Consider the following 16,748-nt stretch of genomic DNA (forward strand, 5'->3'; position numbering starts at 1 on the left):
AATCAGTAAAATGTAACTGGTCAGCCATCTACATATTGAAATTTGTGTCCCATTGGTCAGTCATTTTTGTTTTGACCACTTCTGGGAAAATCCGACTGGCATAGAAATTACATTATATCACCATAGGAAATAAATTACAAATTGTTTAAACTTTTTTAAAAAAATTGGAATTAAAACAAGATCTATATCTTAGTCTTTATGGTAGCTACTGTACATTGGCTTTAGAATGATATACAATAAAGAACAGATTTTACTTGCTCCTCATAAATTATTACAAGAGCATAACTTATTAATCTGCTATAAAAGAAAAAGGGCTATAATTAAAAGTAGTGAAAATATCCCTTTCCAGGATTTGCTTTTTATTATAATTTTACTTTACATTTCCCTTCTTTGAGTGATGCAAAGTTATCAATTATGTCATTGATGTCAAGTTTAGCAGCTGTGTCATAATCTATCAACATGATAGTCTACTTCCATCCATATATGACGCACACCAATTTTCATCATCTTTAATCTGCTGAGACTACATTCATAAGATGTTACAGTCAATGGCACAGCCATGAAAGTTCTCAAAGCTATTGTGATGTTTAGATAAGTATCTCTTAACTCAATTGAAAAATCTTGAAAGTATTTTGATGGGAAGTCATGTCAATGCTCTTCATCGGCTTTTTCATCTGGAGCTTGAAAGCTTCTACTTCATAACTAGCTCAGCTGTGTCAGTATCTCTGCTCTATTTGGTCCAAAATCAACTACACATTTAAAGAGCTTTCATTGAAGACATTTCCCACCAGGAAATTACAGTCAGATGAAATGATGTGATATATGTGAGATCTGTTTTTTCTTTCACTTATTAGTCTGTCAAAAACTATGAAGCACTACAGCTCAAATAGTCTGATTCCAGAACTCAGGCAGCAGAAATCATGAAATATCAGAAGCATTTGGTCAAATAGGGCATTTGCTTCATTACCTGATGGCCGACCTTTGAGGACTATCTCTACACCTACACCTACACCTACACCTACACCTACATCTACATACATACACTGCAAGCCACCATACAGAGTGTGGCAGAGGGTATCCTGTACTACTACTAGTAATTTACTTTCCTGTTCCAATTGCAAAGAGAGTAAGGGAAAAACGACTGTCTAATTGCCTCCGTATGAGCCCTAATCTTCATAGTTCTTACACAAAATGTATATTGGTGGCAGTAGAATCATCCCACAGTCAGCTTCAAATGCCAGTTCAAATTTTCTCAGTAGAGTTCCTCCAAAGGAACATTGCCTTCCCTCCAGGTATTATTCCCAGCTGAGTTCCTGAAGAATCTCTGTAATACTTGTGTGTTGTTTGAACTTATTGATAACAAATCTAGCAGTCTACCTTTGAATTGTTTCTGTATCTTCCTTTAATCTGGCTTGGTGTGGACCCCAAGCACTTGAGCAGTACTCAAGAATGGGTCATAAAAGAGTCATATATGCATAATTCTCCCTTACAGATGAACCACACTTTCCTAAAATTCTCCCACTAAACTGAAGTTGACCATTTGCCACCCCTACTACAATACTTACATGCTCATTCCATTTCATGTTGCTTTGCAACATTATGCTTGGATATGTAATTGATGTGACTGTATCTAGAAGCACACTACTAATACTGTATTCAAAAATTACTTATTTGCTTTTCCTACCCATCTGCATTAACTTACATTTTTCTACATTTGGTGATTTTTATAGTCTTCAAGCTGCACACATATGTGGGAACTTATTCCATATGCTCACACCTTCATCAACAGTCTGCAATGGGCCAACATGCCTGTTGTCCTGCATTCATACTTCACAAGATATGTGAGAAAAGGACAAACTGAGTTTTGCGTGAGTGATGCTTTCTAAAACTATGCTGTTACATGGAGAGAAGCTTTTCGGTCTCAAGGAAATTTATTTTACGCACCTCAACAAAAGTTTGGAATAACTTCTTGTAGTACACCCACTGAGGTTTGTACAGTACCTTATTAACAGAATAAACATAATTACTTCTGAAACCAAGAATGATTTTGGTTGGTTACAAAAAAATTACAAAACAAAGTAGGCTCTCTCCTAAGTGTACACCCTGACAACAAAAACAGTGAAAATCTTTATCTTATGATGATGCTTATCAGTCTTTAGTAGTGAGTATGTCATCCCCACACATGGAGAAGTTCTTCCACTCTGTGAGGCATGCTTTGGATGAGACCATCAACTTTATCTTGGGGTATGAGGTCCCACTCCTCAATGGCTGCTTCAGTAAGGTTCTGAAGATTGTCAGCTGGATTCAGACATTGTCCAATTGCCACATTAAACAGGCCCTATGTATGCTCAATTGTGTTCATGTCTGGGGCAGTGCTGGCCAATGTATTCAGTTGACATCGCATCTTTGAAGAAACCGAGACACTGGCAGAGTACAGTGCGGCCTTGCATTGTGATCGACTAGGATGAAGTTGTAACTGACTTCATGTCTGTAGGGTCTTACAATCATTTGTAGGACCTCTTGGAGGTATCGGAGACTGGTCAAATTGGCATAGATGAGAATTAGAGAGGTCTGGTGTCCCATCATTATTGCCACCCAAAACACTACACTTCCACCGGCAAACTGATGGACTTCCTGAAAGTATCGGGGTTCCTGGTGTTATCTACTGCTTATCCAAACACTAACACATCTAGTGTGTTGTCACAGACCAATCCTGGTATCATCTGAAAACATGACATTATTCCATTCTGCAATGGTCCAATGTTGATGTGCAAGATCTCGGGTCCTTCACTCGCATTGGTTCCATTGGTTTAGTGCAAATCTTCTCAATGATCTTCTGGAATGAAGACCACCCAGACGCAATCTTCTGTGCTCTATTTGGCCTGAGATATGAGTCCCTACTGCAGTTGATGTTGGGTGAATGCAAGCCGACAGCTGGAAGAAATGAAGAATTTGGTGTTGTCATACAAGGACAACCACCGCGAGGTCTATCATTCACATTTCCTGTCTCTCTGTACTTTCTCCACACATTAAACACACCACTTGAATGACATGTTACCAATCGGCAATATCTTGCTGTGTATGACCTACTGAAAGTAAAGTCGCTAAATGATTGTATCAAAGTGTTGTATGCCTCTATGGCATGTTACTGGAGTGCTAAACACAAAATTAACAAAGATGTTGTAGATACTGGACCACTCACAGTGTACCACTGGGGAAGCGGTATGTTTACATGATTGGGAAATGGCCACTAAACTTACCTGTAGTAAACACTGTCAAGTATATAGTCTATAACTGGATAATGCATGGAGGGCCTAAGTCAATGAGAACTCTAGTATTGTAGACAACATTTTATGATAGTTTTCCAAACTTTTGTTGAGTAGTGTATTGGAAGTGAGAACAAACCACTGTTAAGGATATTGGTCTGTATTTTTTTCGGTTCGTGCTATATCCCTTTTATATACAGAAGCCGTCTGCCCATTTTTCCAGTCACTTGGGACTTTGTGCTGGGTTACAAATACACAATAAGTGCACACTAGGTAAGGGGACAATGCTGTAAATGTCCTACAACAATGCAGCAAAGTAGCAGCAAGAATTCCATTGCTGAACATGTGCAAATGTATATGTGACAGACATGTGGTCCAAGCACACTATTGCCACAACACGTGTTAATGACCGATGTCTGTTCAGTATTAATGATATCTTCATGAGGCAACATGGATGAACTTCACTGTGGAAATCATATGGTCAGAACAGCATGTGTTTACAGTCATGGGTCAAGGGAAAGGCTTCTCTGGGTAGGTAAAAATAGGAACACAACATGTAGGAAAAGTTGCATGCCCATACTGAATAGTTTTTAAACCATCTTTCCTTTTCCTCTGATCACGTTGTGTTGCCCCTTAATTGCCTGAATCCTTGGTTCGGGCCTATCTTGCCATCCCCTTGGTACATGCTAGAGTCAGCTAATACTTTGAGGATCATTAATCCAGTGTTGACAGCAGATTATTAAGTCTATCTTCTGCAGTACTGATTACTACAGATAGATCATCAGGAATAATTTAACTATGTCCCATTCCATGAATCTTCTCAGTATTTCAGTGGAAAAAGTTGAAAACTTAAATCTTCTGAATCCACACACAGTAAAGTTTGAGTATGGTCTATCACAAAATAGTTTTTACTCACACTACCTATTACCCATAAACACCATACATATTTTCATCCAAATTAATGTTCAATAGGAGTATGGTAATATATTAAATGGGAGACAAATGACCCACAATATATGTCCATTATTGCCAGCCTGGTTGTAGTTATTGCAGACATTAGTAAATCACATGAGTACACAGTTCAATGCAGTAACAGCCAACAAGTACATTGTGTATTAGTGGAAAAATCTAAACAATTTAAATGAATAGCTTCAATGAGAAGTAGAATATTCAATTAACATTTTAGAAAGGTTACTCAGTGGCCAACATCATTAGATATCCAGAACGTTCCAAGAAATTGGGAAACAGTAACGTGAAGAACAACAGAACTCTTAAGTTAAAATGAAGGAGGGGTATAAAGCAAGAAAAACATATAAAAATGATACTTAAGTTACCTGGAAGATGGTCCATAGCAGAATTTCTACACCTTTTTAATGCCAAGCCCATTTCAATTAAACTGTGAGGTGACAAACCCCATGAACAGCATGAAATGGTCACAATCAACATGTGCTATTTTAAAAGAATCAAGTTAATTAATGAAGATCAGAGCTACAGCAGAAGGCACTATATACCTGTTAAACAAATGTTTAAGGAAAATAGTCTTAATAGCAGGTTGAGTTCTTGTCCGATGTATCCTGAGAGCAAGCCAAAAAGTTTTGAGTCTCTTTCCATGCTAGTGTAAATTAGCATAGACAACATTTTTCATAGAAGTAGGTAATAAATATGGCGTCACAACTTTTAATGCTTTCGTCAGTAAAGCAGAATACCCATTAAATACAGAACATTCTGTTTCTTGAACATTGGTTTCAAAGCTCTGTAGATAAATCTATCAAAAGTATCCTATAGTGCAAAAGTAAATACTTGTACCTTACTTACATGAATATAAAATGTATCCCTAATACAATATTTATTTGAATTGAGTTTTGGGAAATATTTGTGAAAACTTTCACAAGGCATGAAAATACTGTGCAAGGTTTATAGTTAGGTGAGTCTGCATTACCATTATTGGTTTCATACATACAGATTGGAAAATGAATCACAGTTGTCATTCGAGCAATGTTATTTCCACAGCTATAATTTATTTGTCATGACATGAATTTTGTTTTCTATTTAGAATTACCTGTTCCAGGTTCCAGTCCAGTTGCAGGTCAGAAAAGTAACTACCATTTTTAAGTCTGTACAAGTACAAGGTTAATTCCCTACATTTTATTTGGTCATCCCCATTTGAAATGTTAATACAAACAAAATTTCCAAACAGATGAAAAGAGTTTACAAGAAACATTTAATCTGTTAAGTGTTACAAGCTATGCTGAAAATTAACTGGTGCAAGTAAAAACTGGACATTGAATATGTTTGGTCCAAAACTTGACAGTGTAAATGCAGCTTCAATATAGCATTTATGCAGATTTTATTTCCTTTAGCTTGTTTTTCTCCTGGAGCCAAGAAAAGTGTCTCTGTGTGAAGCAGCTGGGGATAACAATGCACATTTTTAGCCTTGTCTCTAAACAAACTATATGTGTGGCTCTGGAATGTACACATCAAGAAGGTAGTACACAAGATGTTATCTTTTACTACAATGTTTCCATTTTGTCTAGAAGTGAAAGAGATGAAACTGAATTAAAATCAATAATGAGCAAATTCAAAGAATTCTTTGTGACTGTGTCAAAATGTATATGCACTAAAAGTAAATAATAAAATGTGGATTGTATTTACTTAGAAAGACACTACATGTTCCAATAGAGAACCTCAGTTCTATGCTCACAACCATGATAGATATTAATCATATAGTTCAAGTGTCTCTCTCAAGAGATGTCTGATGAAATTTCCTGGCAGATTAAAACTGTGTGCAGGACCAAGATTCGAACTCGGGACCTTTGCCTTTCGCGGGCAAGTGCTCTACCAGGTTGTGGCTAAGCCATGTCTCCATAATATCCCTTCTTTCAGGAGTGCTAGTTCTGCAAGGTTCACAGGAGAGCTTCTGTAAAGTTTGCAAAGTAGGAGATGAGGTACTGGCAGAAGTAAAGCTGTGAAGACGGGGCATGAGTCGTGCTCGGATAGCTCAGATGGTAGAGCACTTACCCACAAAAGGCAAAGGTTCCAAGCTCGAGTCTCAGTCCGGCACACAGTTTCAATCTGCCAGGAAGTTTCATATCAGCAAACACTCCGCTGCAGAGTGAAAATCTCATTCCGATGTCTGATGTTTTGGCAGACATCTGCACTTTAGATTTTTCAATGAACAGATGGACTAAATCTGAGAAAATACTGCACATAAAGTGTTTCACATGTAGCCCAGCATCAACAAAAAGCATTTATTTGTTTTCTACTAGAAACAAAATGTCTTTTAAAATCAAATTTTATGTGTACATTTGATAGTGTGGTACCATATTAGTTTAATTTAATGTCCTATTATGGTATATGTATTAGCAGGAACAGTAAAATATGAGAAATGACCAGTACTACAGCAGTGACTGAGTAGCCCTGGTTCGTGTTGGTAGTAGATAGACTGTGTAGTACAGATTGGCATACGAGACAGAAAAAGCCAGGCATGGAAGACATGGTGAACTAATGTTTACCAATCTTTTGGTCTCTCTTTTTGTTACTGACTGCACTAGAGACTGACTAAGAGCAAATCAAATGACCACTGTACTAATACAGTCCAGCACAGCATTACTTTAAAGAAATTTTTGTAGAATTACCTGGTGTTTCAGTTATAACAAAGTAACACCTGCAATGTCTGGAAAAAAAATAATAATAAAATAAAATAAAATAAAAAAATGAAGCATCCAGAAGGAGAGGAAGACATGAAATGTAACTTCATGGGGTGAGAGGGTAACTGATGTTATTTCAGTGATTACTAAATCAAGTACAATTTACAAATGACTTGGCAGGATGAGCCCACTTATCAGTATGATGTTGGACCCCCTCTTGCCTGGATACATGCATTAATTCAATTGATGATGGTATCATAAAGCAGTTGTATCCTCTCGTGAGACAAACTGGCCAACAACTGTTGTAACTGGTCCCAGATATCCTGGATACTGACACTGGGATAGAGTTGATGTCCAACTGGTCCCACACATGTCCTATCTGTGAATCTTACTGGCCTCAACATCATGCAAACAATTCATAGAGGCATGTGCCATGTGTGGATGAGTCTTAACTTGTTGAAAAATGGCACTACAGTGCCGTCTGATGAGAGGTAACATAGGGGACACAGGCTGTCCGTGATCTAGTTACCATTATGCCATAAGAGTTCCCTAAGTCAATACGAGCCATGATCTGAAATGATGTCCAATGGCTCCCCACACCTTGATACCAGAAATAACACCACTGTTACTTTCCAAAACAATGGAGGCATGGGACATCTCCCTAAGTCATTACTGTGCAAACAGGATTATGGTCATCTGGGATAGTGCAGAATCGAGATTCATCAGTGAACACAATGCAACACCAGTCATCAGCAATCCGTGCTTCACACTTGTGGCACCACTCTAAATGCAACTGTTTGTGTTGTGATGTTAACAGCACCTTACACATGGGATGGTATTCTCTAGTCCGTCTGCTGCTCGTCTCTGACCCGTGGTGCGATTACATATTCTCAGATGGCAGGTGCAGGTGTGAAAGGGTTATGATGTGCTCACTGCACAATACAGCTATCCTACCTTGTGGTAGTCAGATGTGGTCAACCAGAACCTTTATGACAAATATGCTTACCCTCATATTCCCATGTAGTCCAACATTGGACCACTGTCACACACAAATGCCACACAAATCATGGTATTGTATGATTTGATCAGCTGGCCAAATGGAGGTCCACAATGAGGTCCCTTTCAAACTCCATCAAGTGCTGATAACACTGTCCGACTTGTGTCTGCAGCAACTCCATGTCCTTCACAGTGATCATTCAACATCTGACACTGTTCACACCCCTTATTTTACCCCTTGTAACAACACGAAATATGAACAACACTAATGCACTCTGTTGGCCATTCTATCTGTCACAAAGAACAGCATCTCTAATCTTTTATGTACCCACCAGTGCTATCTATGTGTACCAAGTTACATTAATATCTGACCACATTTATAATAGTGGGAACAGACAAATAGCAAATAATTTGTGAGGCAGTTGCAGTGTTTCTCTCTTTTTTTTTTAATTTAATAAACATTTGCTTATGAATGAACACAAAAACACAAATAATAAAATGTAAAGTAAGTATCCACTGGAAGTTACTTTTAATGATTCATTATCATGTAAACACATCTATTCACCCTGAATTATTCATTAACTGTCTGTCAGTTTGGTTTATGAAAAGACTTCATTACGGAAAAGTGATATCTGACATCACCAGACCATTTAATATTGCATTTCGTGAATGTAAATAAGTAAAATATCCTGATTTCATATACTGTGAACTTTTGCTAGTCAGGAAAAGAAGAAAATGAACATTATTCACTATTTGTTTCCTTCTATTACAATTGAGAAATGGTGTGAATAAGAATGTGCAGTTAGATTTGTAAGATGTTCTCAACTCTTACGGGAATCATCACCTTAGCTGACATGAGTAATGAGTGGATGGGCAAATATCTATTAGGAACATTGCGTACGTAGATTGTGGACAGTTGGGAATGTGGGTCTCACAGGAGGGGTGCAAGGGATAAGTCCCTGCAGTTGCGCTATTCATCTGTGTCCTCTGTGGCTCAGACGGATAGAGCATCTGCCACGTAAGCAGGAGATCCCAGGTTCGAGTCCCAGTCGGGGTACACATTTTCAGCTGTCCCCATCGAGGTATATCAACAACACCTGTCGGCAGCTGCGGGTTTCAATTAATTATCATTTAGAATGAAAAATGTTCTTACCACAGCACAAAAAAGGCAAATACTGTATATCCTGGGCAGAATTAGGGATGTAAAAGGAGGGAACTAGCTTTTGGGCTTATCTGACAGCTTCAAAAACATATTTGCACTTTTTTATGAGTTAATTCTACTTCCTCAGCGCAGTGAGCTCTCTTAGGCCCACCCCCTGTTACACATGTCATGTGGGGTGTAAGAACAAAAAGACACAAATTTGTGTGCTTCTAGTGAGTGGGATACATCTACAATAGATAGCAGCAGAGTTGGAGGGCACCTATAATAGTAGGTATCCTAGAGTGAGGATGTATGAATCCTAAACTTTAACGACACGTTGTGTCACATTGGTTGGATGACATGATGGTATATGTCACATTATATGACATAACGTCAAGTATCATGTTACTTTACTTGACACAATACATTATATTACACGACTAATACTAACAAGTAAAAAAGTGTGAATATGACAATGTTCTGATTTAAATGTCTTTGAAGCTGCCATATAGATCAAAAACATAGTTCCCTTTCTTTTACATCCCTAACTATGCCCAGGGCATAGTCATCTTTTTGTGCTACCAGAGGAGAATTTTTCATTCTGGTTACTGTTATATTTCAAGAATTCTTAAAAGATAATGTAATACAGAAACTCTGCTATGTTCCTATCATCCATTCAAACACAACTGACTGGGATGTGAGTTTCTGTTTTGGGGTGATACAAGAGTAGCACAAAATTCATTTAAACTCCAGCTGAAGACTGTGAATACTGACACGAAGGAGGCTAGCCAAAGGGAAGCACGTACCGAAATGTTTAAAGAACTTAATGGCATGACACTCCATTTATACATATCTATGGCAGCATCTTTTCCTAAAAGCCATGCAGACATTCATCAACACTAAACAGCCATATCTATAACCATTAAAACAAAAGTTATTTTCATGGGAAAATGCACAGGAGGACCCTATAATAGAACAGTGTATTTTATCAAATAAAATTTTAATTCAACACTTTGCCTCAAAAGTCAAAGACTTGTCACAATGGTAAATTCAAAAATGAATCAAAGAATGTGTTGACAATCAGCAATATTGATGAATATATGAATAATCAACATCAAGTTAAAAGTGCTACCCCTCTCCCTATCTACCCCTAAAAACTTGTGCATTTATACATTTTTTGTCTTGTGTGTTTATACATTTTTTGTATACAATGTATCTGCCAATATTAAATGTGTTTCTCAACTTCATACTTATTTGTAAATGTGACAAGATCTTGACTAATGCCATTCAATTTATCAGTGTTTAACATATCATTAATGATGACACCATGATGAGAAGCTTACTCATTCCACGAAGCACCAATAAATAATGCCAACTTCCACAGTGGGTGTAAGATAAAAACGCTGTTGTGTGATGTGTAATGACGGTGTGCAGTGACCTGTGCAGTTGCTTGTCAGTACACTCTATACACATTGTTTATATTGTACAACTTGTGTGTATTCTACAAATTGTATCTGTGTGCATTAACTATTTACTACATGTGCATGTATTTTTCAGTGTTATTTTCAACCTAACTGTTGATTTTTGTACAATATTGCCTGAAGATTTTTAAGTGTAGTAGTTATTTTCATTCATGTTCTATTTAATGTCTGAACTCTGATGAAAATTCTGTGTCAGTTACTTATTGGCACAAATGCAAAATAAATGCAAACAGGAATGAATTATGCATTAACCTAACTTTTCAGGTACACATTTTGACAGCTTACAAATGTTCACACTGTCAGTCAGTGACACTGGTCAAAATATCATTAGAGAAGTGACTGTTGAGTGTTGGGGGGTTATGTTATCTCAAACAAAAAGTTTCGCACAACCATTTCCTCTCTTGTGTGATCTGAGCTGCTATACACAAAATGGTACATATGCATCCACTAAAATAAAGTTGGACAACTGCACTGCTGAAACAGTAGCTCCATTCTCCTAATTCATTGTTGCCAGTAAAGATCTTTCAGACATGCTCCTATGACCACTTCACTCAACATCATAAGTATATGTTGATTGAAAGTATGCTTTTGTGTCTCTCAGCTGTGTACCAGTATCTTTCCTTAGACTTGTCAGGTGCATTTTGTCTGATGTTTCAGTAGCTATTTGTAGTTTTGTTTATGCACTGTGTATATGGAGTCAGCCCAAACAAATATTGCTCACCATGTTTCACACAGTACCTAGGATTGATGGGGAACATCAGTTTGTGTCTCAATAAAGACAAAATGTTTTTTTAAAGTGGAACATTTGTACCTATTTCATAACAACATTACAAATTAGTCTAGCATGATATTTGGTTTAACAATATGCATTAACAGGGACAGCAAAACACAAAGACTAACCTGCATCCTCTGCAGCAAAACACAAAGACTAACCTGCATCCCAACAGCGGTTCAGTAGTGCTGTCATATGGCAGTACCAGACAGATAGCATTAAATGGGTCAATACACAAGAGAGGGAAAGTTGGACTTTGAAGACATGGCAAAGATATGTTCACTGATACTTCAGTGTCTGTTACTGTAGGTAACTGATCAAGAGCAAGCCATCTAGCCATGATACCAATAGAACATTCAATATCACTTTCAAGCCATCCTGAAAATTTGTTTTGAACATGTGTGATTTGCTGTCTTTCTTGTGTCAACCTGAACTGTGTTGTCTATCTGCTATCACCATGTAGACCTCACTCAGTTGCTGCTGGAGTACTGATTAGTGTTTGTGTTTTACTGCATCTTTTAATACCTATTGATAAGCTAAACATTGTACTACATTAATTTATAAATGATCTATCAGCTCGACATATAAATTTCCAGTTCAAATAACATTTTTCTTGAAATGAGAAACAAAATGATATTTTCTTTTGAAGCTCGGTGTTGCATGAAAAATTTGATGAGTATTATTCATTTGGGGTAACTCCATTTACATCGTGCATAAATGAAATTCAATCTATCTACCAAATCACTAGGGAAAATGTACATAATGACTCTTTATTTGTCAAAAAATCATTCAAAAGGATGTGGATTGCTTGACAAAATATCCTAACAGCAAGGTCTATTGTTGCACTAAATTTCTGACATAAATACTGCTTATTAGGAAACAGAGAACTTTCAAATTGCTTTCTGAATTGTAGTTCATATTAAACAAATAATACCCCACAAATAATTTCATTTAATTGTTTTTATGTATCAGGCTGACAAATAAGGTTGTTCATTGGGAAATTGAATTCATTAAGGTAACGAACATCAACAAATGTTATGTTTCCTGATGCTCAAATGTTTCTTGTATTTTGTTCGCCCATTTTTGCCTGTCACAGACAGCTTACATTGTAGTGGCATCAAGGAGTCAATTGTTACTGGTAAGGGGAAAGCAATGTGTATTGACCCACATGAACTGAATGTCACGTTACAACTGAAATGCATGCATATTGACTACAGGAAGTGAATAAAATCAGATTAAGTACACTGCCAAAACAAATAAGTGGAACTTTAAGCACACAGATTAACAGTCACATGGTAAACTCATGATATTTTCAGTTATGGAGGCCTTTTTATCATTCATAAATGCTAGATTTATTTTAAATTGCTTACTAATGAAAGTAAATATGTTTACTACTTACCACAGACTTCAGTGTGAGGTAGTTGAATCGATCACTGCTTGTATGGTCACCTGTACTTTCCTAGAAGAAAATAAAGCATTAAACTGGTTCTACATTCCCAGTGTAGAAAAAACATTCTGTGGATATAATCTCTTTTGTCACATCATTAGTGTGCATAAAAATAATAACTGAATAACCAGGATATATATATATATATATATATATATATATATATATATATATATATATATATATATATATATATATATATATATATCATTTGAAACCATGGGGGGTCTCTGTGGAATATACTTGCATAGGGATTAAAGAATAGCCTGTCATATTTAGTGAAACTTATCTTATTCTTTGATTCATTAACATTCTGAGATGTTTTGGAAAGTTCTAATTGTTCTAAACAAATTCATCTATTGAGTTCTATTTCTAATGGCATGCAAGATATTCTGTTTATAATGCAAAACGAGCTTCAAACATGAATTATTGCACAGATGGCACAAAAAAAGCTCTACCTTTTTCTGATACTCTTTTAGCCTAACTGAAGTACTGCACATGCTCATAACCCTAAAAGATGGTTCATTATCCTCAACCAAAGAAAGTGATGCAGACATCTGCTAGAATTATTTATTTTAAAACACCACAGCTCATTTTCTACTCCATCATCATTTGATCTTTAATGAGATATGAAACCTTGATTTTCCTGCTTTCTTCACTAACCACATGGTACACATAGGTAGATTCTGCAATTTCAGATTGACATAGCAAAAGTTAGCAATACTGAGCATTTTGAAGAGCTCATAGATCTTTGAGATAGTGAATGATCTGCAGAGGCTGTTAAACTTTGAAAAGTTGTCAGGAAGTTTAATGTTGGTTCAGTTTTTCTTCGCCCAATGACAAAAAAGTTATGTGTACATAAGGAATGGTACACTGTAGATGCAATTTGCACAAATAGATAATGTACCACCAATAGGTTTGTAAGCGATTAGAGTTGGAGTGATCTGTGGTAGCTCAAACAGCCACCTGATCACTTCATATTTTCCCCAGAATATCACATTATCAGAAGCACTGGGTATTTAATGGTGTGCAATGTAGCAAATAGTAAGTGAACACTGTGAAAGTCCATGGGAAACACCACATGCTCATTAGAAACAACATCACCAACAGATGACAGAGTTTGAAAGGATCATCATTTTGGCCTCCACGGACCAAGCTGGTGGAATTGTGAAATATCCAAGTGCGTGAAGTGTTCAGATGTGACAGAGGACCCAAGCTGAACTTAATTGGAAGGTAAGGGAAATCACATCCATCGTAAAGGTTCTGGTCAATGTAGTCCTCACCACACCAAGATAGTATTACCGTATTGTATGGCAAGCACATCATAATATCTTGATAGCTGTGCCTGCTTATTGAACACAAGTAATGAACTCACTATAACACAAATGTAATGCTGCACCATTGGTCTGAAACTAGCAGAAGCCATACTGATGAATCACATATTGTTGAGATATTTTCTTGCCCAGCAAGATCCACCAGTATGCCCCCAATAGAACTTCTGTGGGACCAACTCAGATACCACTTTCATCCCAGTACCAAGACCCAAGATACTGAGATGCAGTTACAAAAGTTGTGGGACAGTTAAGCTCATGAGATGGTAAGGTGTATGTATCATAACCTTCCCAATCACACGAGTGCACGTATCCACACCCAATGGGATGTAACATATCACACACAAGGGACTAGCCATGTGCTCACAGTGCAAATTGTTCATTTGACTCGTATCTCATCAGCGTGTTATGACCTTAGAGTCCTGTCACCAGCATGTAACTGCTAGTGCTTTTTAGCTGCACACTTGTACTAATCACATGTATACTCAATTTTTAGTTATGGAACTCTTTTCTGGGGAACAAATACATGAAGACAGATTTCAAGCTACAGAAAAGGGCCATAAGAATAATAATCATAAACAGTAATCAAGCTCATTGTGAAGACCTGTTCAAAACACTGGGGATTTTAACTACATCATGTGAGTGCATTTACCAGTCAGCTGTATACATCAAAAATAACATTGATAATTACTGTACAAACAGTACTGCCCATGACCATGAAATGAAAGATAGACTGAACTTACATTTAGAAAGAAAGGATAAATGAACAACTCAAAACAGTATTTTATACCAAGGAATAAAACTGAACCATAAATTAGCCAAAGAGATTAAAGAGATTACTGAAACAAACTCATTTGAAAAGGCAGTTAAAAAAACATCTGTAAAGCAATACAGTCTATGCATTAAAGGATCACTTACATAACAAGAGTTGCGGTTTGGTAAAAATGTAAGACATATAAACAATAATAACACGACATATTATTTCACATAACATTTTCACATTAAGTTTTTCCTTTTTTTCTTCTCTGGAAAAACTTATTCCCAAAGCTATACAATGCATAATACTAACACCTCATCCTTTTTCTGAGCTCAACATCTCACTCGTTAGATCGGAATACTGACTCAGTTTTCAGGCTAGGAAATGCAAAGTTCGGATACAAAAAACTGAAAACAGGGATTGTCACTACGGTCCTGACATCAGCTGATAGTGTGTGTAGTGTTACATGTGGTTTTTGCAGTGACTAAGAGTGAGAAATGAATGAACAGTGTAGTATAAACCTTTTACATTACTATATAACTTTGTATACAGTATTGTAAACCAGGGATAAATTGAATGAGGTAGCACTGTTTTAAACAGACTAGCCTTGTATTTGGGAGGTTGGAGGCTCCAGTCTTCATCTAGCCCTCTTAATTTATGTTTTCCATGTTTTTTTCTAAATTACTTCAGGCACATCCTGGGATGTTTTCTATTATAAGACCGTGGTCAACTACGAGTCCCTTGTCAAACTAGATCTGCAAGTATGCAAATGCCTGCATATATGAATTACATTGTTTTTGTTGTTCTGTCCAGTCACAGTAATGTGACCACCTGTCAAAAGCCTGAATAACCACCTTTTGCAGCACGGACCACTGTAGCACGTGCAGGAAGGGAGTCAATGATGTTCTGGAAGATACTGATAAGGATGTGGAGCCGTGCCGTGGCCAGCTGCGCTCAGGTGAGGATCCGTGGCACGGACAGCCAGATCGAGATGATACCACAGATTCTCCATCGGGTTTAAATCTGGGGAGTTCGGGGGCCGGGTAAGTACGATAAGCTCATCACGGTGCTCTTTGAAGCAGATACCTACATACGAGCTGTGTGACACACTGCACTGTCCTGCTAGTACACACTATTGTACCAAAGGAAAAACAAACTGCAGTAAGGGGTGGACACGGTCCCCGAGGACAGAGGAATACTTGTTTTGATCCACTGTGTCTTCTAGAATGACGAGAACACCCAGGGTACGCCACAAAAACATTTCCCATACGAAAATGCTCCCTCCTCTGCTCTGGATCCTTCTGATGATTGTTACAGCGCTGTAAATGCCAATGGCCTTCTGTCCGATGAAGTATAAAATGCGATTCATCTGAAAAAGCCACCTGTTGCCACTAAGTGGATGTTCAGTTGCGGGCCAGCCGTGGTGGCCGAGTGGTTCTAGATGCTTCGGTCCGGAACTGCACGACTGCTACGGTCGCAGGTTCGAATCCTGCCTCGGGCGTGGATGTGTGTGATGTCCTTAGGTTAGTTAGGTTTAAGTAGTTCTAAGTTCTAGGTGACTGATGACCTCAGGTGTTAAGTCCCATAGTGCTCAGAGCCATTTGAAGCATTTTTTGTTCAGTTGTGGTACTGGCATATAAATTCCAGCTGTCGTCACTGCTGAACAGCAGTCAGCATGGGTGCACGAACCGGGAGCCTGCAGCAACATTTGGTGAACATTCATTGAGTAGACACTATCGGTAGCCCCTCCGTTCCTCCAGACAGCCAGCTGCTGAACAGTTGCACATCTATTTTCCCGTACACGTATCCACAGTCATTGTTCACCTCTGTCATCTACGGCCCGTGGTGCGCCCAGTTGCCTCGTCGCCAGTTTTATATAGCGCCATTTTGCCTTGCACGGTATATTTAAA

At 37.7% G+C, this 16,748-nt stretch overlaps 1 protein-coding gene across 1 annotated transcript in view; it reads right to left on the bottom strand.

Annotated features, from left to right (window-relative positions):
* Positions 1-16,748, bottom strand: part of LOC126249483 (forkhead box protein P1) — a 777,252-nt gene that overhangs the window by 184,983 nt on the left and 575,521 nt on the right. Inside the window, exon 5 of the mRNA XM_049951136.1 lies at positions 12,703-12,762. Within this exon, the coding sequence (XP_049807093.1) occupies positions 12,703-12,762 (60 nt within the window). The remainder of the gene's footprint in view (positions 1-12,702; positions 12,763-16,748) is intronic.

This window comes from Schistocerca nitens, chromosome 3 (genome assembly GCF_023898315.1).
Source record: "Schistocerca nitens isolate TAMUIC-IGC-003100 chromosome 3, iqSchNite1.1, whole genome shotgun sequence".
In the NCBI taxonomy this organism is placed as follows: Eukaryota; Metazoa; Arthropoda; class Insecta; order Orthoptera; family Acrididae; genus Schistocerca; species Schistocerca nitens.